The 24654-nt window shown below is 40.3% G+C and overlaps 2 protein-coding genes across 2 annotated transcripts; one reads left to right on the forward strand and one right to left on the reverse strand.

Annotated features, from left to right (window-relative positions):
• Window positions 1-25: 25 nt before the first annotated feature.
• cnot2 (CCR4-NOT transcription complex, subunit 2) lies at window positions 26-9245 on the forward strand. The gene is made up of 15 exons (XM_008411612.2): window positions 26-250; window positions 2548-2673; window positions 2782-2854; window positions 3041-3188; window positions 3280-3453; window positions 3537-3616; window positions 4645-4770; window positions 4940-5064; window positions 5194-5311; window positions 5641-5797; window positions 5910-5971; window positions 6785-6834; window positions 6925-7025; window positions 7715-7859; window positions 7946-9245. Exons 2-15 carry the CDS (start codon window positions 2566-2568, stop codon window positions 8030-8032), a joined length of 1554 nt encoding a protein of 517 aa, XP_008409834.1. The 5' UTR covers window positions 26-250; window positions 2548-2565; the 3' UTR covers window positions 8033-9245.
• washc4 (WASH complex subunit 4) lies at window positions 8593-24654 on the reverse strand. The gene is made up of 33 exons (XM_008411611.2): window positions 24504-24654; window positions 22908-23047; window positions 22777-22830; window positions 22627-22692; window positions 22486-22531; window positions 22329-22396; window positions 22156-22238; window positions 21216-21258; window positions 21012-21115; window positions 19952-20072; window positions 19737-19860; window positions 19530-19657; window positions 19280-19440; window positions 19073-19199; window positions 18419-18544; window positions 18185-18292; window positions 17939-18085; window positions 17750-17829; window positions 16490-16595; window positions 15482-15598; window positions 14818-14986; window positions 13539-13693; window positions 13385-13459; window positions 13207-13311; window positions 12986-13120; window positions 12343-12451; window positions 12177-12243; window positions 11996-12082; window positions 11704-11851; window positions 11501-11597; window positions 11207-11403; window positions 10886-10976; window positions 8593-10740 (listed from the first exon to the last, which is right to left on the reverse strand). The coding sequence occupies exons 1-33, from the start codon at window positions 24562-24564 to the stop codon at window positions 10676-10678; spliced, it is 3510 nt and encodes a 1169-aa protein (XP_008409833.1). The 5' UTR covers window positions 24565-24654; the 3' UTR covers window positions 8593-10675.

Consider the following 24654-nt stretch of genomic DNA (forward strand, 5'->3'; position numbering starts at 1 on the left):
TTCATACTGATATAACAAAATAATTTCCCCAGAAAAATGTGCATCAATGTCATATGAAATTTATTTTAGAAATCTTCACGTTGTTATCAAGAGACAAATATTTAACTAATTTTTGAAGTACGGTGTTTACAGAGTTCAGCTTTGTGTACGGAAGTGGTCTGCAGGTCGCGAGGTCAGAGAGTAAAGGCTCTTTCGGCTGGTGCTACACACAGCCATCTTGGATCTAACGAAGCGAAGTGAAATTAATGCGGTGAGCGGATTTTTCCTTGTTATTTCTCCCGTCAAATGGGTCGGTCTTGATGTTATCGTCCAGTAGGCGCTTTGTGTCCGCTTGCTTCCCCTCCTTATCGAGACACAGCGGGTCGTTAACCTTTAGCACCAGCAGAATGTTGCTGCTACAGCTGCAGCTACTTCCAAACGGAGCGCTAAGTTAGCCAAGGAAATTGACCGCTGAATGTAGATATGTGGGTGCAGATATGACCAATTCCAGCTTGGCATTACCTGTTGTTGGATCGCTTAATTGTAGTGTTTTGTAATTAAGCGGTTGTCACCTTTCTTTGGTTATTGCAGTGGGTCATTCGTGAGCTAGCAATATGCTAACTTAGCATGCTAACGACAACCACTTAGCAATAGTGTAGGCTAGCTGGTTAACTTAGCTTTGCTGCTGTGTTTAAGTTATAATCTGTGACTAAGACGCTCTAACAATGGATACATAGTCAGAAATGAACAGCCAGTGGGGCTGTCATGTACATTATTTATTTAGTCACTTATCATCGATCAGCTGTTTTTGTTTTGGAAGGTAAACTCTGCTCTAGCACATACTTTGAAATACAGATGGAAGTTCATAACTCACTTGAACACCTTTCTAAAACAGTCTTCTTCGTGTGCGATCTGTATGTTCAAGTAAATGTTAAAACATTCTTACCAAACGAACATTTAATAACTCCCCATCCTCTTTTTCACTGAGTTCCTTTTTAATCTGACAGGTGGTGAGTGATGTTATAGACGGACTATAACAGAACTAATGTGCTACACAGACGATGTAACCAGGGTTTAGAAAATATGTTGTCAGAATATAATGGTTTACCCTTGGAGACAGGGATAACACTACCACAGGGACAGGATGCGATCAGTGTTAAAATTAGATCGTTTTTTGTTTGAGGTAGTAATTCTGAATCTAACAGAAAATGAAATAATCACAAGACACTTTTTGTGTCAAAGCACGTCCTTATCCTTTATGTTGGCGAGCAATTTTTAAATTAAACTCAGAAAAAGTGCTTCAAAGTACATAAATGGTTGGTAAATGTGGTTATTAAACAAAAAAAAAGTGGTGGTTGGAGTTCTTCGGTGACATTTAATATTTACAATAGATTAAAGGGTAAAATCTACTAATTATTTACATGAAAAGTAAATGTGTTTAGACAACGTCAAAAATAAAAACGGCTAATAAAAAAGGACAAACTTGAAGATTTTAATAGTCTGAAAGAAAACAACAAATCCCTGCTTTAGTTTCTTTATGTTGCAGATACAACATAGGAAATAGATTAACCTAGTAAAGTTATATAAACGGCGCACACCAGCAGCGTAATACAATCAGTTGAGCATGTTGTTTAGAGCCTGAACCTGACTTATTTTCAAAAATTGTAATTGTTCTTGAAGAATCATTTCTGAGACATTCTGAAAATCTTGCAGGTTTCATTTGGACATGTCGTTCAGCTCATAAAATAATTGCTTGCTATGCTGTCCTCAAAAATGGATGTGGTTATCAAAAAGCTCATTATCAAACAAAACACAAGGCATCACAAGTTGCATGAAACAAGAAAATAGTCTCTTTTTTTATTTAAATATGCAATTTGGTCAACATTTTTACTTTGATGTTTATTCTTTGTCTCCCATAATAACTTGTTTATTTTAATTAGCTTAATAATTTAATAACCGAGCCTCTATGTACAGCATGAAATGTAACTGAGCAGCAGCTATCAGTGAACTCTGGAGTCAGTTTTGTGCATTTTTACTAAAATAAGTGTAGTGGGAAAAATTGCTCTCCTGTGATTAAATATTAGGTGTAAATAGCTCTGTGCTCCCTGCATGTAACAAATAAATTAATAATTTATAAACCTGCCAGCTGTAACAAAATGGACACTCAAAGGTAAAATATATAACACACTCAGCATCTTGTTTTAAGACTGGTTTTTAATGTAGTCGAGGCTTAAATCTATTTGTCTCCATCCTTAGGCTACAAGAGATTCAAAACTGCTTAAAAATGGTTACCTGACTTCCAACCACATACTTATTTGGTGATGTCTTACAATATTCGTAAGAGCTAAACCCGATTAAAAAAAAAGAATTAAAAAAAAGTCTAGATTTGTTGTAGGCATTAACTAGATTTGCAATAAAAATGATCTCACTCAGTGAGTTTCTGGTGTTAATGAATGTAAAGACAAAATTAGAGCTCAGCAAATGGTGCCTTTGTTTTTTTTTTTTCCATCCTTTTTTTTTTTGTTTCCTAAATTATCATCTTTAATATAAGTTATCGTTTTTCCTTAGGTGACCAAAAAAAAAAGCATGTTCGGTTCTAGAAAACCCTTTCCAGATTTCGGCGACGGAGTCGACAACGACTTGGCCGATGACATGTACTACAACCAGTCCATGTTCCACAGGTCGGACAAAGATGTAAGTTTTGACCTTTGTGTCGGTTTTTTGACCCTTACACTGGCTAACACTGCAGAACAATCTTGCCTGTAACGTTTGCTGCTTTTGTCAATGACTCTTGTCCTCCAGATGTTGTCCTCTCCTTCGCCATCGTCGTCCAGTCAGTTGTCGCAGCTCGGTGTGAGTTTGTACGGTCCACAAAGTGAGTTCTTGTATCTTTCTCGATGAAGGGCTACTGGACAAAAGTTTCACACCATTTATTGTATTTGCGCATCTTAAGACGGTTTGAATGCTTACAACTGAGCAGATGTGAACTGGAAAGTTTTCTCTTTCGTTTGCAAATGCTTCATTTTTATTCCTGCCCTTCTGTTGATTTGTTTTCCTGCAGGTGCAATCGGCTTCCCAGTAAGGAACATGGGAAACAGTACGCCTCAGTTAAACCGAAATCTAACACAAGGAACGCAGCTAGCAAGTCACATCACCCCAACAACGGGTGTCCCCTCCTTGTCCCTACACACCCCTTCCTCGCCAAGCAGGTGTGTGCCGTTTTCTGAGGCAGAAATTTTAAACGGTATAGGCAAAGGCCTGAGGGGAAAACGCATTTACCTTCCGAGCGTTTTTCCGCAGGGGAACAATATCGAGAAACATCCTGAACCACTCTCAGGTCGGTCAGGGCATCGGGTTAACCGGCAGGACCAGCAGCATGGGCAGCTCGGGGCTGGGAAGTCCGAACCGCAGCTCACCCAGCATCATCTGTATGCCCAAACAGCAGCCAGCGCGCCAGCCCTGCACCATCAACAGGTAGGTCTTTGTAGTGTGATGGGACGGGGTGGGTATTTGTGGAGGTCGGCTGTACACTGTCAAACTGTTGCTTTTATCTGCAGCATGTCAGGATTTGGTATGAACCGCAACCAAGGTTTTGGGATGAACAATTCATTATCGAGCAACATCTTCAATGGCACAGGTTGGTGGATTTGACCTGAAGGTCACAAGAGCTTAAAGACCAAATCTTCACCCATTGCACCTTTTCACATAACTCAGTGGGTATTTTTGGCCATAAAATTTGGTTGTGACACGTGTTGAAAAGTTAGTGTACTGGTCGTGTTGTCACTGTTTGCAAATGCCGCCATCTTTGGTCTGTCATAACACAGCTTCCACATTATTATCCAGCTTTTTATTCTTTTTGGGTTTACAGTTTGTCAGATAGAAGAGAACCCAAATTGTGGAGCAGAAGAACATTTTGTTCAGCTTTACGCCTCTTAGATCATTGTTTTATCCCAAACCTTGGGGTCTTATACAGGATCTTCTTCAGAACCCAAACAAGCTGTTATCTAAAGTTGTGGCCTTCATGCCCTCACCCCCAAAACACTCGACTGCATGCTGACTAACACATATCCTAGCTGAGCCTGGTGAGGAACCTGAATGAAGAGACACCAACTGTGAAGGTCCATTGTTTGGAAATAGGAAACATAAAGTTGGTCAGTTATTTTCAGCATAAGCAGGCATGCTTGTCTGCAGACACGAAGCATAAAAGATTGCTAATTTTTTTCTTCCTAAACTGAAAACCGCTTTTCTCCTTTGTACATCTGTAGCATGATATCTGCTTTTAGCATATGATGCGATAATGATTCATTGTTCTTTCTGATCATTTTAGCGTGGACTTGATATGTACAAAACATATTCATATGTAAATTTGCATACACAACCATTCAGTGAATTAGAAAAGTTCATTTGTTTCAGTTATTTATGTATTTTAGGATATAAGAGACAATGATTGAAAGTGATGCAGCTGCTAAAGAAGCTCTCAAATTGCTCTTTACAAAACTTCTGGAAGCTAAAATAATTTTTTGAACGTGTTTTTTTTTGTTATTTGTTGAACGTACAGATGATGAATCCAAGTGAATGTTTTGCACTCGTTATAAACCGCTGAAAAATGAGGTCTGGGGAAAAAATGTGGAATTTTAAAATTGAACTCTCTTCCTGTTGATGCAGATGGGAGTGACAATATAATGGGCCTGGATCTGTCAGACTTCCCCGCATTAGCAGACCGGAGTCGGAGAGAAGGGACTGGAAATCCAACACCGGTGCTGAACCCGCTGGCTGGACGCGCTCCTTATGGTAGGCCATTAGAGGAGAGCTAATGTTGCATCGACAGCTGCTCCATTGGCTTCGTAAAACCACTAATAGGGTTTGTTTTAGAGCAGGTTGTCTCAACACTAAGAATAATTGCTCATGTTTATTGTTTTGCTGGGATTTTTTTTTTTCTCGCTGTTTAAAACTGTTGAAGTTGGCATGGTAACAAAGCCATCGACTGATCAGACACAAGACTTCTCCATACATAACGAGGACTTCCCCGCACTGCCTGGGCCAAATTACAAAGACCCCACACTCAACAACGATGACAGCAAAACTGTAAGTTAAAGCTACTCTGGTACTTTTCCCTTCTTCTTCTTCTTCTTTTTTTTTTCTTTTCTTTTTTTTGTGACGACTGCAAAGTTAAAAATGTAATCTTAATTTTGTCTCTTCATTTTAATTGTTCAGAACTTGAACTCCACAAGCAAGAGCACATCCAGCACAGATGGTCCGAAGTTCCCTGGAGACAAGACGACCTCGGCACAGAACAACAACCAGAAGAAAGGGATCCAGGTGTTGCCCGATGGTGAGACTTCTCAGCCAATCGTATCGCTCCAATTCCTCTGAGACATCCCTTCTTAATCCCACAACTTGGGTGAGGCAGCTGGGCTCGCTACCCTGCATTTGGGGTTTGATAACTGTCAGATAGGATAGAGCAAAGCAGTGTAATATTGAACATGAAACAGACTATAATGTTATATTTGAGGAGAAGTAAGTGGCTTGGTTTGCTGTCTACTTTGTGCATAAATTACAGTGTAACAATGTGGCTTTGGTTTCACAGTAAGTATTTTCTGTCGGTCACCAGCTCACTGCTGACCTGTGGTTTGGTGACTCTGGGTCGCTCCTCTGCTGCAGGTCGGGTGACAAACATTCCCTCAGGAATGGTAACGGACCAATTCGGCATGGTGGGTCTGCTGACGTTTATCCGGGCCGCAGAAACTGATCCGGGGATGGTGCATCTGGCGCTTGGAAGTGACCTCACAACCCTGGGACTCAACTTAAATTCACCAGAGTAAGATGGTTGTTTTATCTTTAAAACCTGTTGTCCACTCACTGTTACCTCAGCTTTGTTCCTCCAAGAACCTTGTCATCCATGGGAGTCATGAGAGTTTTTATTTTGACAGAAACTTGTATCCAAAGTTCGCCTCTCCTTGGGCTTCTGCACCATGTCGACCTCAAGACATCGGTAAGACCGACCGGCTCTGATTAGTTGAACTAAAAACACTTTCAACTACAGGAAGTTGTTTTTTGACAGCAGTACTGTCAATCTCCGCTTGGAGATTTCCAAATGTGGTCATGTGACGACCCCAAATTTTAATGTGTTTCATTAGGAGGTATAAGATAGACAAACACAAAGTCTAGCATGTGTTCTTCCGGGTCTGCCCTGTATTTATACCCCCCATCAATCTTCCTGTTAATTATGACCAGCAGCACCACACCAAGACCGCAATCAGAATCAGCTTTTGCTGCCGAGTTTGTGCCTGGATCAGACCAGTAAGAGTGGTTTGATCTGCAGACCGGTGTCGTCTGTTTCACAGATGGGTCTGCTGAGGTGCAGCTGGTGATACAAATCTGAGGAGTTTCAGCTTGATATAAGCAGCCGTTTATGTAGAGAGTGGAGAGGAACGCACCCTTGAAGGAACAGCTGGATTTATAATGGAATTCAATTATACAGATGGACTATTTGTTAACAAGGCAGTTACATTGGATTTTATTAAGGAGTATCTAATAAAATCCAATTCACATTGAATTTTATGTATTGGGAAGGCTGATAAGTGTGGAAAGGCATTTATTAGTAAGAACATGTATCTTGATGCACAATTTGGGATTGGTCTGTTACCTAAAATCCTAATGAAATGCATTAAAGTTTGTTGTTGTAAATTTTTAACGTGAAACAATTCGACAGGTGCCGATACTTTTGTTATACAAGTTTGTGTTCTGGTGGAATCTGTGTGGCGACTGAAAATAAAATAGCTCGTGTTTGGATTTGTCTTCTTAGATTTCCATGTTCCGTCGGAGTATTTAACCAACATCCATATAAGGGACAAGGTAACTAGGAGCGCCAGATAAAGCTTTAGTTTTCAATTAGAAGTTATGCAAAAATAAATAACTGCTTGTTTTAAACTGTCCTGTGTGCAGTTAGCTGCAATTAAGTTGGCTCGATACGGCGAAGACCTGCTATTCTACCTGTACTACATGAACGGAGGGGACCTGCTTCAGATCCTGGCAGCTGTGGAGCTGTGAGTCACTTGGTTTCTAACGTGTAAATATGTGCGATATGCAGGTAAAATCAGCTGGTGATCAAAACCTGATGAGCTTTAGCTTGATATGACCAGTCACCAGCTGGTCCAAAACTCAAAAATCTTGTCAGTGAATGCGCCAGGCTCTACTGATATCTGCACTCTTCAGTGTGGATGCTTTTACTGAGTGAAATTAAACGTTTTCACTGTCAGCTGTTTGAAATGAAGTCAAACGGAGCACAGAGATGTGGAAAAGCTCATTCATTTAGAAATGAATAAAAAATAAAACCTGCTTCATTGAACCGTTTTCACACAAGCATTTTGACCTTGCCTCTACTTTCATATATAGCAAATATAACTGACTTTTCAAAGAATAAAAAATATATTTTTAAAGCCATTATGAAACTTTTTACATTATAATTATTTAAGAGGGATCAGAATCATCTTAAATTGCCATTGGCAAAGCAAATCTGCAAACAAAACAAACAAAAAAACCCCAGATCAGATGCAAAACTGGTCAGTGCTTTTGGACGTTTGACATCTTTAATTGTCAAGATTTCCTCAGATTTTTACAATTTGAAGAATATTTCTTCTCTAGAAACCTCCAAACTTGACTCAATGAGCTCAGGTTGTCCACAATGTAGAGATTTACTGTTTGTTCTCGGGTTTTTCCTCTGCTTGCTGTCCAGCTTCAACCGGGATTGGAGATACCACAAAGAGGAGCGAGTTTGGATAACGAGGGCGCCCGGCATGGAGCCCACCCTGAAGACCAACACCTACGAGAGAGGCACCTACTACTTCTTCGACTGTCTTAACTGGAGGAAAGTAGCCAAGGTGAGAGTTGAGGCCGTGTGCTTTAGATGCAGTGATTGTTGTGCTTTAGAGCGACGAAGCTTAAAAACGTTTCCTGCATCTCTCAGGAGTTTCATCTGGAATATGACAAGCTGGAAGAGAGGCCTCACGTGCCCACAACGTTCAACTACAATCCAGCCCAGCAGGCCTTCTGAGGCCCAACCAGTGCAAAGGCTGCAGCTGTTCTTGAACACAGCACTGCTGTCCAGGAGGGGGCGCTGTGACGCACACAGCTTGGGTTTTTTATTCCTGGAGGATTTGGCTAACCGACTGCAGGGCTTGTCGTCGTCGAAGTCGTCATTAAAACTGTCCTGCCTTTCTGAATTTACATTCTGCCCGAAAAACACACTTGTTCCGTTTTTATTCTGTGTTCCCGTTTGTTTTTTTTTCTTCTTCTTTTTTTTTTTTTTTTTTGGTCTTTTGAGCAGGGTCTGTGTTATGTTTACGTCTCTGAACCTAAAGCCTGTTTACTACCAGAGAGGAGGACAAACCGTGTGATGCGGGACTATGACAGAACAAAGGTTTCACCTTTTAATTACAGCAAGTGTTCAGAACACAAAACGGTGAAAAAAAAAAAAGAGCAAAGTTGACATCCTCAAACACAAGTGAAAGGGTGAAAGAAATGCAATGTTTATTGTTGCACTATATTTAGTAATAAAAGAACACAAAATTTGTTTGTGCTTTTTTATAACACTCCCATCACACATTTTCCATCTTTTTTTTTTTTTTGTCTCTGATTTGGTTTCTGTATACTTTCCTTCATCGTGTTCCATCGAACTACATCGCTTCCTCCGACTGCTTGTAGTTGCTCCACCCGACTCTTTTCTGCACCTCTCTCCGTTTGTGACTTCTGTGCCAGCAAAACATGGACGTAAAACCCTGCGAGGCGACTTCGGTCTCCACCATCGTGGGGAAATCCCCGCAGAGGCGGAACAAATAACACAACTTTGCTCGAGAGCAAGCAAAACACTTTCCAGTCTTTGTTACTATTTTTGTAAAAAAAAAAAAAAAATGTGTACATTTTGTTTTTTTGCATCACATAAGACTATATGTACGAATGTGTATATATGATTGCTACATATATATATGTCTGTATATATAAATATATATATCTATATGATATCTATTTTGAGAGAAATTTTGCCCTGCCTTGTACCTCGTTTTTTTTATGAGGCGAGCATGGATATGTGGATGTAACAAATTTTCTGGAACTGCTGGACAGGGTGTCATTTTGGCACTGTGGGCACTTACAAAGTAATATTAATAAAACATCAATAACGGAAAGGCCTAGATATCACTTTTCCCAGTTCAAAAGGAAAGACAGAAGTGTAAGAAGCGATCCCTGTAGTTGCAGGCCAAAGTAAAAAAGAAAAAAAAAAAAGAAGGGATCCATTTTAATTCAGGCAGTTTCAACAGTAGTGAACACTACTTCATAGGGAAATGAGAAAACTCAGATTTGCTTAAAAAGAATCGAAACCAGTCTTGTATTTTTTCAAGTCAAAGCTTCTTTCCTTTGTATTAAAGCAGACACGGCTTTCCTGAACCACTGTGTGTTGTTTATTACACGTCAGGAATTTCAATATTCCTCCCCACACCTCAGGAAGTGAACCGAGTTCTGCAGTAGCGCATGTGCTGCTCTGATATCTTCACATGGTAGGGAGAAATGGGGACATAAAAGAAGAGATTGTGAAGACTGCAGATTATCTGGTTTGTGCATTCTAATCTAAGCCTGGGAGCACGTCAAGGTCACTAGGACCTGATCCTGGACTTAATTAAAGATGATGAAGCCACATCATAAATTTAAGGGCAAAAGAAAAAAAGTATTGAAACCCAACTAAGACCATATTTCTTTATATTTATTGAGACATTACACATTTTAAATGGACGCTAGCTGAACCTGTGCAACCAGACCTTTGGAGAGGTACTAACTTTAACCCTCAACCTAGAACAAAACTCTTAATGCTACATGTGCACCACATGCATATGATGCATGAAAATAATGTGAAAAAAGTGGGGAACTAAGTAACAACCATAGTACCTTCCTACTATTTGTTAAGGTATCAAATAAAATAAAAAAAACATTGTGAATATTGGGAGTTCCCAGACATCTTACTTGCTGTAAGATAAACAAATCTAAATTTGACAAAAAAAAGTTTTATAAATGGCATTAATTTCAAAACATCTGATCTAAGTTGGTCCAAATGTTAGAAAAACTGTGAAGTCATCTGAATTGTGATTTTAAACAATCTCATTAACATCCAGATGACAAAACCAAAATAAGGTAAATGTTTTCCACTCAGATGTGAACAATTTTGGAGAAAGTGCTCAATATTTTCCCACCAGGAAAATATTTGAATTATGAAACGACGAATTTGCATCCGCTGTGGAGTTTACTGTCTGCACATGAATTATCAAAACAAGTACCCAGAGTTTATGAAGGCACATATGATTCATTTATACAATGTATGAAATGCTCAAAGAAACAAAACACTTGAAACAAATAATGAAAACTTTCTCTGTAGACATTTCCTCAGTCTGCCGAGGGCGAGGCATGATAAAAATGATTTTGTTTTTACCTTAAATTAGTTCAAGTAGTAGGCACTTGTGCAAATGACCCACTGGATGTTTAGAGACGCTTTCTGAATTAGCACTTAAAGCACACAGACTTTAGGACGACTGGAATATCAAACAAATCCATTGTTTGGTAAATTTTTCAGTCTTTTGTCCACAAACACACGAGCGGGATCATTCCTCTGCAGAGCTCTCGGGAATAATCCAGAACGGTCTCACCGTGAGGCTTACTTTGAGGACAACTCTGCAGGCGTGGAGCCTTCCGGAGACATTCCCACTTTCCCAGCTTCGCCTGGAGGACAAGAGGGACAAGAAACAACCTCTGAGACCAACTTTTCTTTTCAAAAATGACCTACAAAGACGAACCCGTGACAGCTGGACGGGTGGGTCCAAGCATGACGGACAGACCGAGCTGACAACGGCACGCCAAGGTTTACCTTTCTTCTCCTGGGTTTCCTCAGCTGCGGTTTGGTCGGCTCTGAAGAAGATCCTCGCGCTGCTTAATGAGAAGTAGAGCAGCTCAAACTCCTGCAAAGAGGAGAGAACTGTAAAATATATACGCCAGCAGGGGGAGTTTTATTAGCAGAAACTTTGCAGAATTACAAACAAATCCGCTGTTTACTAATTAAGCCACGTCAGAAAACTGGTTGAGTAAATATGAATAAAATATTTCCTAATCCTCTGTGTTGGTCCTTCACACAAAATACACCGAAGATTACGTGTGGATCATCATTGCCACTCAAGCGTTTCTTAAACACCTGCAAGTAGACATCCAGCCTCTTCTGGGTGAGATTCATCGTCTGAAGCAGCTTCTCGTCCTGACCGGCAGACTGCACCGTCTGCTCCTTCGCCACTGCGCTCAGCTCTTTCCTGTACTTGTCTCGAACCGCTTGGAACCAGTGAAGAGAGTCGAACTCCAGATACTGGTCCAGCAGCTTCAGGATGTACGCAACACCTAGAAAACACCCCAAAAAACCCCAGAAAAATCAAACATCATCAGTTGACAGCAGCAAAAGATAAGCAGGATGATTTTACTCTCCGACTATGCTGACCCATCGCAAAGCCGTCGTCTGTGAAGGCAGCTCCGGTTTTGTTCTTCTTGTTGAGTTTCTCTTTACAGCTGATTGAGTGCTCCACAAAATTCACAGTCTGAAAGTGAGATTATTATTATTATTTTTTTTTTGAGGGCTGTCGTTAGAAAAGTTTTCGCATAAAAACAACAAGATGTCAGCTTGAAGCATCACGCAGCACTGACCAGCGGCGGTACAATCATGTAGAAGTTCCTCAGGTGCATGTTCTTGGCGCTACGGAACTCGGGGGCAAACACGGCCACCAGCTTCTTGAAGTACTCCGTCCCCTCGGCAGAGTTGCTGGTCAGATCGCTCAACACTGAATCCAGGACGCTGGGGAAAAAAACACAAACGACCATGAGAAGCAAGGCCTGAGGACGCTTTCCGTTTATCTGAATGGCTGTGGTGCCACCTGCAGACAAAATACAGAAGTACACCTAACAGTGAACGCTGGAAACATTTCACCAAAGCTCCTACCTGGCAGATCTTTGGGTTTCCTCTGAGAGTCCCTCCTCCTTAACGAGCTCCTCAAAGTTGACTATATCTTCCAGGTCGGGGACAAATCTGAAAACGATGAAAGGCTTTGCTGAGAGCTTACTTTAAAAAAAAAAAAAAAGGGTCTGCACAGATCTGAGAAGGTTACTTAAATTTCTTTTACCTGATCGCGCTGCTGCAACAGTGAAGGCCTCCAGAACGGATCATACGGACGTAGCCCATGGCGTTGCCTGAAACAAAGTGGTTGTAAAAGGGCGCTGTGTTCATCTTCACATGCAAGTTGGAGGCGTTTTGTTTTTTTTTTCCTTATGTGATGGAGAAATTCTCACCGATCTGGCTGATGAGCTGTCTGAACTGATCCAGGTAGCTCTGCCCATCAGGAGTGAGACCGAGCTTTCTGATGCCGCGGTTAAACTTCTCTGCACGCTCAAATGGATACTGCAACACACACACATGCACACACACAACAGAAAAGTGAGTGCCTTTTTAAAAGTATTTATATTAGTTCAACACTCCGATGCAAATTCAGCATAAGATAAAAGTCCAGGCAAACCTACTGACTCAAGATGTCACAGAATCAGTAAGCAAATCAATCAACCAATCACCATGTGGATTTTATTGGTCTGATTTCATGCACTGCTGGATAAGAGCTACATATTAACTAGTTCCTGCTGGACGAGCAGCAGGAAGAAAGAAGAAAGAAAGTGATAAGAAGTCCAGTTTAAAGTTTGCCACAAGTCATGTAGCAGAAACATGGAGGAAGGAACTCAGGGGTCAAATAAGAACTAAATGGAACTTTCTAGCAAACAAGTAAAAACTCAATATGCGGAGGGAAAACCGACCCTGCGCATGAACCTGAATGCATCACCCTCTTGCTGAAAAATGGTGATTTACTAAAAGGCAAAGAAGGACAGAATTCAACATTTCAGGAGTGGATCTACTTCATTGTTCCAAGCTTCTGAAATCCCTTACCTTATGGTCAGACTGATCCTTTATCTCCCTGAAAAAGCGGATGTCCTTAATGAGTCTGGACTTGATGTGTTCGTCATACATGAACTGGCTGAAGATATAAAACTTTTTCCGCAGGAACTGATAGGTAAAATTGACCTGACGGGAGAAACGAGACGAGAAAAGAAAAACTCCAGTCGAGACACCAGGGAGAACACGTCCAGATGCGTTTGAGGAGCACTCACTGTGGTGTTCATGATGCCCGTGCCGTGCGTCCGAATCGAGTTTGCGACGTGACGGATGTTGATGGTGTTGAGGTGCTTGTTGTTACTCGCCTTTTCCACGAAGATCTGCAGAGGAAGCATCAGTTCAGAGCCCGCTGTGCGCAGGAGCGTCCGCGCCTTGCGGGCGGACGAGTCCTACCTGGTTGTTCAGGTTGTAGAGGTAGCGCGAGACAAACACGTGAATGTTTCTCATGATCTCCAGAACGTCCAAACCCTGAATGAGAGCAGACGGGGTACAGTTAGTGAAGTCGTTTGCTTGACGTCTCCCTTCGTCGTGAGGCGCGTCTCCGGACCTGCTCCAGAGTCTGGCTGGGCAGGTGCGCCTCCGTCATCGTGAGCCCGTAGCGCTGCGTCGCGAGGTTTCTCATCTCACTGTAGGTGGCCCAGTCATGCAGAGCAACGGTGGTCAGGTTGTAGAAAGTTTTATCCAGGTAGTGGGTCACATAGGCTGCAGGGCGGTTAAAAGCAAGAAATTAACAATCTCAATTCCCGCAAATCTTTAAAAGAAAGTCAGGCTTAGGCTGTAAGTAAACAGGATTTACTGTTCCAGGGAAAGGCATTGTTGGTTTGTTTATGAGCAGAAGCTGCATTAGTGAACTAAGGAGAGCAAATTAAAAAGAATGTATGCATCAGCTGATCACTTTACTTGAATAAAAAAAAAAGAAGAAAATATTCTTAAATATTCCTAGAGGTAAAGACAACATTTTGTTGTTTTGATGAAATTCCACTCTTTCCCAACTCTGGAATGCTTTGAGTTTCCTTCAAACCTTAAATATCCTGGGAATAAAATGATCTATTTTACAAATAAGCTATATGCTAAAATAGGATTGTAAAATTAGTAAAATTTTTTTGTGAAACTTCAGTGGGAAAAAGAAAAAAATGAAAATCCTGCCCCTGGTTCAAACCCTCAAAGAGCATTTTGAAGAATAAGGGATGGATTCAACTGTGAGTTCATCTTACAGGTTTCAGTCTTCAGCAGGACAGCAGTGTGAGTTGAAGGACACACACACACACACACACACACACACACACACACACACACACACACACACACACACACACACACACACACACACACACACACACACACANACACACACACACACACACACACACACACACACACACACACACACACACACACACACACACACACACACACACACACACACACACACACACAACAGTTGCAAGAATGTCCAAAACTCAAGCGCATTTACACACCTTTAAAAAAACCACAAATTGAAAAACGTTCAGTGAAGGACTATAAGAAGTCTTTTTCTGCCCTACAGGTGAAATGGATTGCAGGACCACAATAATAATCCATAACTTTGGCGTAGTTTAATCTCCTGTTGTAAAGTCCATTAGTCAAAAATCTGCAACCAGGCAGAGATTCAGGATTCAGGCAGGATGTACGCATGCGAGCGTGTGTTGACCCTGAACCGGATGGAGCAGATTTATGGGTACAATTCATGGACCTTATTCAGAGGTCTTGCTGAAAAAGTGTCAGCAAGACCAAGAAATGTGCCCGTAAAATGAGAAACGCGTAGGCGTCTGACCGATTCTCTGCACCTTTGATGTGAATGAAGCGGTTGAAGAATCGGATTGGTTTAACGGAGAAGAAGTGGGCCAAGTCCTTCATGCCGACTTTAAACGGGTTCCTGTCGTCCAGCTTCAGGTGGGTGTGGACGGAGAGGCGCAGGTCCTTCTCGATCTCCTTACACAGCTTGTCAAGGAGATGCTGCAGAGAGGCGGGAACGACAACAAACGTCGGCAAAGCTGCGAAAAATGGCAATTTACCAAAAGGCAAAGCTTGCTTGACGAAGAGATCAAAAGTATTTAGGTAAAACAAACTTGAGGTTTCGATCTAAATGTGACTTTTTAAAGCAAACATTCCCAGACAGCTACAGGAGGTGGAGCTCTTTCTGGGAGAGCAGCCAGAGAGGTCAGATGTTATGTAAATTAACTCTATTTAAGGACAAAGTCTTATGTAATTTGAGTCTCAGGAGAAACATAACCAATAATTGGAGAGCACATTTCTTTTTTTTTTTTGCCCCAGTGGGCCTGAATGAGTCCGTTTTAGGTTAGCGGTTAATTCAGACAGAACACAGACTTTAGCTGGATTCTCATTTGTTTTTGTGTTTTTACTCTGAACTAAAACACGAAGAACACAAACTGAAAGCAGCTTACTTAAATTACGACACGTTTCCTCCTCATCCTTACTCACGCTGCTTACCTCATTGAACACACCCATGATCTCCTTGTCGAAGCACTCCAGCAGCTGGTCACATGACTCCAAGTGTTTAGCGTAGAGCATGCATGGCACACTGTCTCTCAGCGCACTAAACATGTACTGGTCACACCAATAACAAAGAGAAAAGCAGAAGGGGAGTCAACAAACATCCCTCACATTTCAGATACACGTTATTACCGGCGAGTTAAAAGTCCTGCAGTTTTTGCCCATGTAATAGAAAATGTCCTCTTTAGCCTTATTTCATCTTTGATCAAATTGATGATACTTTTTTTTTACCATTTATTTTCTGATTATATCTGCTGCGTTTTTGACATTTCTGTAAGATGTGTTTTTCCATTAAAGAAGTTTCCAGGTAGCGTTTAGATGTTTCTGCAGCTGTGATAGCAGAAGAGACCTGAAGACATCTTGGGTAAAATGCTTGATCTGGAAATAGTCTTAAAGGACTGTCATGTGTGAAATGCAAGGTCAAACCCTGGCTTGACCCTGAACCCACAAGGAACTGACAAAGAAGAATTAAAGGTTTCTCCTGTAATCCTTATCGTTTCTCTTTCCTGCCATAAAAACATTCCCTCCAAGAGGTGGGGGATAGTTCATGAGGTGGAGGTCAGGATTGTCTCTGTGGTTCATCTGGCAGTAGAGATAAGATCAGACTTTGTGTGGGTCTTTTTCTTGCTGTGACTACATATCGATGTGATGTGTGTCGTTCAGGGCTCTTCTCCTGACTGCGTTCAGTGAGACGGGTCTTCGAACGCTCTTGCCTTCGAATAAAAAAAACTTGAAGACAAAGATCAATGTTTCTCTTATCGAAACAGATTCTCATTCTTTGATAAATGAAATTTCCATAACACCCAAGATGAACAAAAGCGTTTACAGCGTCTGCAACCATTATTGTTTCTTTGATTGTCAAGAATCTTAGCTTTCTAATCATATGCATGTGTAATAAGAAAGGGGTTTAAAACAAAGTTGTTGTTTTTTTAAGAATCTGCCTACATGCATCCGTGCTGCGTCCACGGCGTTGTCATACACATCGTCCAGGTAGATGGGAAACACAGCCCTGTGCCAGTACAGGAAACTGCAGTCACACTGGAGCCTGACCCTGAAAGCAAAGGCCACCGTCAGAGAACAGTATCCTCTTTTGACACACATTCTGCCTCTGAGTTTCGCAAATATCAAATAAAATTGATGAAAATTAGCTTTATTGATTAAAATAAAATAATGTTCCCTCATTTTCTGGGGAATAAAAAGCAACAGTCCATTCATCAAGAACTCTCAATATCTTTTTTTTTACTTTTATGGTCAATGTTTGTTGGAGAAAACTTTCAGTTGATCTCCGGAATAAGGCTGCTGAGAGTCAAAGTATCAAGGAGACATTCTCTCTTCATACAGCTCTCGTCATGTCACACACGCAGGTGTGAGAGGAAACGGTTGCAAAACATCAACATGCCAACCAATTCTGAGAACTTTCTGACAACCAAGTTCTTATTCCAAGAAGTTAAAAGGTGTGATATACCTCATAATGTCAGAGATGTATCTATAAGTTATTAACTGCATATCCTGCAAGGGTGGGTGTCAATATTATCCCTATGATCAGCAAATGTTCTAGCTGATGTCTTTATTCTCTATTCATAGGTGCTAAAAAGCTGACCTTTAACTGACACGTGTAAGTCTAAGCAGTATCCTGCTTTAACACTGAGGCGGCTGGGCCTTTTCCTGTTGAATCAGTTTCATGTACAGACACTTCTGCTGGTTAGTTTCTGCTGACAATTTGCTTATGAGACCATTTGTTCTTTGCACACATGGCTGCTGTTGAATAAGTATGAATCAGGCTTCAAATAAAAGTATTAACACCTTGCTTTTGTTGTTTCTTTAATATGACACTAAAAAGTAATGCTATTTGGATACAAGTACATGTATGAGCCTCACTAAGCTTAAGAAACTATGTGCACCCTTAAAGGGTAAGCTTGCTATAACTTTGTGCAAAAGTTTATCCAAGGACTTTAAGAGTCTCAGGGTAGCTTCCTATGTTAAAACTAAGCAAAATGAATAAAATGTTTTGGCACCCTGGTCAATTTTGATGCTTATGAGGTCAGGAACATCAGGGAGTGGTCAGAAATGATTTTAATTCAACATGTTCATCACGTTTTATTGATGAAACAACCCCCCCCCCCACCAAGGTTTTAAAAGTTTCTGCTGCTGCTGGAACTCTCCTCCCACCTCGATCCCAGGAACAACGCAGGAAGAACAGCTCACCTTTCACAAAGCTCACTGATCAAATCCAGCTTCTTCAGCACCACCTGCAGCGGAAGCAGCTCCTCGTCTTTGAAGGTTTTCTAGGTAAAATAGTCAAAAAAACAAATAAAATAAAAAGATAGCCATTAGAGAATCAGCATTAAATGTGTGTGAGTGTGCGTGTGTTATGACTAAGATCTTTCAACGTACCAGCTGAGTGCCGACACACAGAGCCAGAGACACAACCAGCCGTCGCTCCTTTGTGCTCGGACCACTCAGCGCGTTTTCTGCAAGCACCAAAGACGAAAGGACGTCCAGCCGCTGCTCGCTGTACTTCTTATCAGAGATCACCCTTTTCTTTTGGGGGCAGGAGGGTAAAATTAAAAATTAAAGAGCTGAGAAAAAAAAAAAGTTGTATAACACAGTAATAACTAAATATGAGGTTTTTGTGCTTACTTTTGCATTGCTGATGGCATTGAGGGCCTGAGACTGGAGCTGCAGAGTGATGAGTGAAACAGAATCGGCTACGACCATCGACCTCCTGTGAAACGTGTGCCCCACGGCCTGGGAGGAGAGTCACATGGGAAAAAACTGCCTTGTTTGATCCAGGAGATTCTCCTCGTTGCTTAAAGCGACTCGATATAGTGAGACCTCACTTTATTTTGACAACTGGAAAACCTGCAGACCCACCTTGAGCAACTCAACCAATCGACARAGAGCTTTAACGGACGTCTTGGTCATGGGCCGCTGCATCGACATGTACATGTTCATGGTGGTCTTGATGATGGTGCTGATGCTGTAAGCGTACAGGATGCCCTGTGGGAAAGAGACAGCACTTACACCGTCAAGTGATTTCCAATAACAACGAAGGCTTTCCGTCATTCTCAGCTGCATTCAGACTAAAAGACAGAGTTGTGTTTGGGATTTTTCTATGAACTTTTTTTGTTGAATAATTTCACGCTCCTGTAGTTTTGAAACTGGAATGGAGCACATGTTTCTTTTATTGCCAAATTATCACCAAATCTCGTTTAAAGATTTGTTTAAAGGTTTGTTAGCAGAACAAAGCAGAGAGGCAAACCCACGATGGACTGACTTGGCATTTTAAAATCCTTCCTCTGCACCATTATGAGGCCCCTTTCCTTCTTCTTTAACTCTTCATTTAAGTTTTCATATGCCATTATTAATTACATAAAAACTTAACTGGGTATTGACCATCTGCTGTCTGTGATTTCTATACACAACCACTACATATGCATTCAGATTGACCATGATGGACAGATAGTTCAACTAACAACCAAAACAACTTCACGAAACGTGAAAAATCGAGCTTAGCTGAGAGCCTACCTGCACAAATACGTTGCATCTGCTGTTGAGGTCCTCAGCCAGTTTGTCACTTTTGTTCTCCTTGGACAGAAGGGACTCCATCTTCATCATCCACGAAGTTACAAAAACGTAGTAAGACTGGACATCCCTGAAAGAAATGGCACCTAGGTGTCAGATTATATTCGTTGCAAGAGCATCTTATCGTGAGTGAATGTTTCTTGTGCTAACTTTGTTAGCGTTTGAGCCCTTTGCTGCAGGTAGGTGTCTCTCTGTGCTTTGATCGTCTGGAGACTCTTCTTGTCCATCAGCTTGGCAGCGGCCGGGACCTTAACGGTGAGGAAGGCGTCGGGAAACCAGATGATATTTGCAATCAGAGTGACAGCAGGGACCTACGAGAGACAAAGAGACGGAGAAATGGGTGAAGAAAATACTTCAAAAACGATGAGATGTTATTTAATCGAGCCAAGAACACGTCTACCTTTTTGCAGATGTCAAGCAATGCTTTGTAGAGTTTTTTGTCGACACTTCTGAAAATATGAAAGTGCAGGACAAAGAGACCGCAGACTGCAGCGTACTTATCCCTCTGGTCAATTTCTGAAGGCTCGCCTTAAAAAGAAGATAAATAAAACTTTGCTCAAAATGAAACCAGGTGAGAAGACAGGATGATTTACCCTGAGACACAAACCAATTTTGGATTCCACACTTGTGAAGATGGAGCGAATGTTGAAGGCAAACTCCTCGGCAAAGGAACTGTTTTTGGAGACACCGACCCCCTCGGCCGGGTCATCAAATCTCTGCTCCACGCAGGCCTGTTGTCGAACACTGGGAGGTTAACGTTGCTCAAAGCAACTCTGGATCATTAAGGCAATAAATCTGCTGGTAGGAAGGGAATAAAAGCACCTGCACTATCATGCCATCCAGCAGCTGCCCCTCCAGCTTCAACAGGAGCTTCTCAAAGGGCTTCAGCTTTTCTTCAGGAATGGAAAATTTTCCAGGGTTGTGGTGAACAGACTTTAGTAACCTACACACATGCACAAGATACGTTAAATATGTTCAATCAAGGTAAAGTGATTACAGTATTTAGTAACTGTGCAGAATGTCCAAAAGCTCCAACTTACTTAAATAAGATTTGCATTTTTGATAACCTTCACAAACAGCTTTCAGTCATTTGTAAAAGTGAACTAAGGGAATCAGTAATGGAAAATGACAGTAGTTTGTAGTTTATTAGACATATTTTGACCGTGAAAATTTGGCAAGCTTATAGGGGTAAAATTAACTACAACTTTCATTAATTGATGCTTTCAACACAAACGCTTTTGGGTCGCACAGCAGTGAAATTGTTAGAACTGTTGCTTTGCAGAAAGATGGCCAAACGTCTTTCTGCATCATGCGGTTTCTCTAGGAACTGGTTCTCAACATGTCTGCTTTGAGTAAGAGTCAGTGGATGTGTGTGGTCCAACAATTAACTAAAAAGTGGTTTATAAGGGAGAAAATCTAGCATATTTTTTATTTAAAGTTGTGGAAGAATGCTCATGTTTTTGGCATTAGAAAGCATTTTCCTGTCAGAAGGAGGAGTAATAGCTTTGTTTTGTCTGGAAAACCAAGTTACTGTAGCCGTCCAAGAATAACTTGGCAAATGTGGAAAGATGAATTGTTGGTAAAGTTTTAAACACTGCGGGATGTCTTGACATCCTGCAGCTGCGGTGATATCTGCATGATTCCAGGAATCTTTGCCGAGAGTCCAGTGTGAAGCTTGCCAGTGGACTTGCGTAAATCAGAGTCAAACAGGATTGGTTAAAACCTTCCCACACTTTTTTTTTTTTGTTAAAAAGTGCCATGTATCAGGACTTTGGGGAAGTTTTGGCTAGAGATTGTATTGCACACATATGTGCAATTAAGTTCCCAAGGTTTGATCAGGAAGAGAGAAAATCTTTTGCACATTTTATGTGTGTGTATTGACCTTTTATACATCTTCCAGTGATCTTTCAGAGTAGCGTGATTTTCCATAATCTCATCAAGCGTTATCAGCACCACTAGGAGCTCCCCCAGGTGCTCATAAACCACCTGCAGGAGGAATGCAGAGAGGACACAGGAGGAGATGAAGGCCAAGTTAACAAAAAAAGAATTGAAAATAATAATAAAAAAACAATAATAGAAAACCAACCTGGAAATGGACACCAGATGATTCAATGATTTTTGTTGCACCCCTAAAGTACAAGAGCAAACATTAAGCACATAGCTATTTTTTAAGCCTGCAAAACATGGAAACATTTTAAGAACAAGCGAAACCCAATGATGGCAGGATTGGACTGAATTTCTTTAAAAAAAATCTAAGTGCAACTGGAATGATTGATGTTTGGCACCAATTATTATAATTTTAAAAACTAAGAATACTAAAGAAACTACACTGACCCGTCATCCAGATGTACAGCAGAACCACAAAGAAATTACTGAATTATTAACAAAAAATCTACTGTTCCTCAGCCAGGCTGTCATTGGTGAGTTGTTTGGATGAGCAGGCAGATGCATTGGTAAAATGTGATGGGACACAGAAAAAAAATAAAATAAATGACATCTTTAATTTTTATTGCTTTTTTGAGATCTCAACAAAATGCAAAACAAGATCAGGGGAACTTTGGTAGCTGCAAAACAACAATTTATTATCTAGATTACTTGAGAATAGTTTGCCATTGTATAAAATATTTCTACGACCTTTTCAGGGAAACATCTTAAAAATAAAAAATGAAACGGACTGCTGATGTTGAGAGATATTTCTTGGTTTGAAGAGTGTAAAGGAAGAATTTATACACTTTATAATAACAGGCTGTAGTTTCAGATGAAGTGGAAAACATTCTTTAACAGAAAATGCTTGACAAAAATGTTCAAAACGTTTCAGTACATTTGCAAGAAAAAAAAGAAGAAAAAAAACATGAAAACAGAACATTTTACATCAAAGATTTTTTTCTGCCACATATGGATGACAGAAAAATAAAAAAAAATCTCATCCAAAATAAATAATCCATTTATTAATGACTCCTCATAGTAGAACTGTTTCTCAATCGGATCCAAGACATTTTGTTTAGTGCTTGACCTGTGGAGCTTACTTGCTGCTGTTGTAGAGGGCAGCCAGCTGATGAATGATGCTGACCACCACTTCGTAACATCTGGAAACAAAGCAGGACAGTTCCTATAGAAAAAACAAAAGATAATAAGTAAAGAAAACAAAACTAAAAATGAACAAAGTTTATTAGCTGAAGTTTAATATGTACAAAATCACCTGCAGGAAGGAAATAAATCTGCCCATTTGAATCTGTGACTCGCCTTCATGAACACTGGTTTCACACACTGTAATTAAAAAAAACAGCACATGCTACAGCCATATTTTCACCTGCAATAAGGAAATTGTCTACAAATAATAAGAGCTGACACTCTACCTCCCTCTCCATAGAACAATAAGCCATTATAAAATTTGGTTTCCGCCTGGAAATGAAAGCATTAGTGTCCCAGAGAGCAAACACACACAGACCAGAGTAATCCAATAGAAAAGAAGAGTCCTTTGTTTTAACAGTGCTTACCTCATATTTTAGCTTTTTCACTTCACCGCACAGAGCAGCATAAACCGTTATAACTTTATTCAAGACCTGCGTGCAACACAAGTGGTTAGCTTCATACCACGATACAAACGCTTATTTATGGAAAAAAAAACAAAAAAACGATTGTTTTACCTTGTTGTCTGTTTTAATTAACTCTAATAAAGAGGTCTGCTCGTATGGGAGAAGCTGAAAAGAATCAAAGAAAAGCATGAGTTTAATTTCTGTCATTTTCTCCTTTTACAGGTAAACATGCAGCTACTTACTTTTAGAGCGATGGGGTCCAGAGTGAAGTCCCACACATCTCCAATAGAGTCATCCAGAGCCTCTTCAATGCCCTTCAGCTGAGAGGTGTATTCTTCCAGAAACTTACTGTAGTTCTTCAGCTGAACCTCTGTGTGGATTTCTGTTAAATAAGAAGAATAACAAGTCCATTCATGAAAGTAAATTTGATTGCCTTTAGTAAGCAAAATGAAAAATGTACTTATGCATTTTTCATGTATGTCATTTTCTTAAGTAATAACTGAAATATATTTATGATATCACCAGCAATAAGATCATATTCTGTCTGTGACTGGGTCCAGTATAATGACAAAATGTCTTTAGTAAATTGAACAGACAAAGTTGCATTTGTCACATTCTTATGACAAATGCAACTTGAGTCTAGTAGTTGAGCAGTCGCTCTCCAGAGTTTTTGAAGGCATAAATATAGGGTGTCAAATATTTGCAATTAATGTGGTTTGTACAGACTATTGCGTTGTGCCAATAGACTGTACTTCTAATGAAACAAAGTACAACAGTAAAGGATAGAATCAGACTGCTGCAGTGTTTGAATGTTTGAATTACAAACATTCAGTGTTTGTAATATAATAATAATAATAATAATAATAATAATAATAATAATAATAATAATAATAATAAATCTAATTTCAGTCCTGAGACTAAAACTGAAAATGTTGTCAAAGAGTCCATCTTATGGGATGGGTAGATTAAAATAAATAAATTATATGTCTAGATACTTTTTTTTAATGCTCATCAATGGAGATGCATTTGGACAAGTTACAGCCGAAAGGAAAATTTAAATGGAGCAACTTCCAATATGTCTGGTCAATGACTTTTATTACTTCATGTTACATAAGCTGGGATCTATGTTTAATTTGATATCAGGAATTTTAGCTGCAAGACGCTATTTTCCTCTAACCAAGAAATCAACTCAACTTTGTGTGACTTGACGCCATCACTACCACTCAAATGTTGCTTCTTAATATTTTCAACTCTTGCTTATATTGACATAGGTATTCTTACAGAAAACGAATGAAAAAAAAAGATTAATACACCATTTAAGGAAGAAATATTTCATGCAGTAATCCTGTAGGGACTCTTTAGATAAAGATTCTGGCATGGATGGATTAAAAACATCTCTCCTTTGCTGTACTCTTGAATGCGCTTTTATGTTGAGTAAACATAAACACCGAAAGATTTATAGGTAGAATCAGTAATCACTAATTAAATCACACATGGTTGCTAAGTATTAATGTAACTAAATTAAACCGGTTTAAAGTGATCATAACTGTCAAACTGTCAGTTCTCCCTGCGGGTGAGCTAACGTGGCTAGCTTTCAATTTCACTCATTTATACACCAATTTCACGCGTACACACTACGTTTACTCAAACCAATCAACACATCTTAAATGTACATATTTACAAAGTTGATACTTCAACTAAACTGCAGAAGGGTTTTCTCAATTGGGAGCACAGAGGCTTAGCATTTGGCTAGCAGCATAAGCTAACACTGGAAGCAAACAACAGCTTTAGTGCGCTCCTGCTTCTCTCTGGACGCTCGGCCAGCATGGAGGACTTACTCTGAGAACCGTCGTCAAAGCGGTCAAATTCCCAGTCAGGTGCGATGGTTTCCACTGCCATGTCTCTAGAATAGATCCCCTACTCGGTTATGTTATGAAGTAGGGCTGCAATATCCCATGATGGACCTTGTGATTTTGGTCGCTAGTGCTT

Source organism: Poecilia reticulata, linkage group LG6, assembly GCF_000633615.1.
Source record: "Poecilia reticulata strain Guanapo linkage group LG6, Guppy_female_1.0+MT, whole genome shotgun sequence".
Taxonomy (NCBI): Eukaryota; Metazoa; Chordata; class Actinopteri; order Cyprinodontiformes; family Poeciliidae; genus Poecilia; species Poecilia reticulata.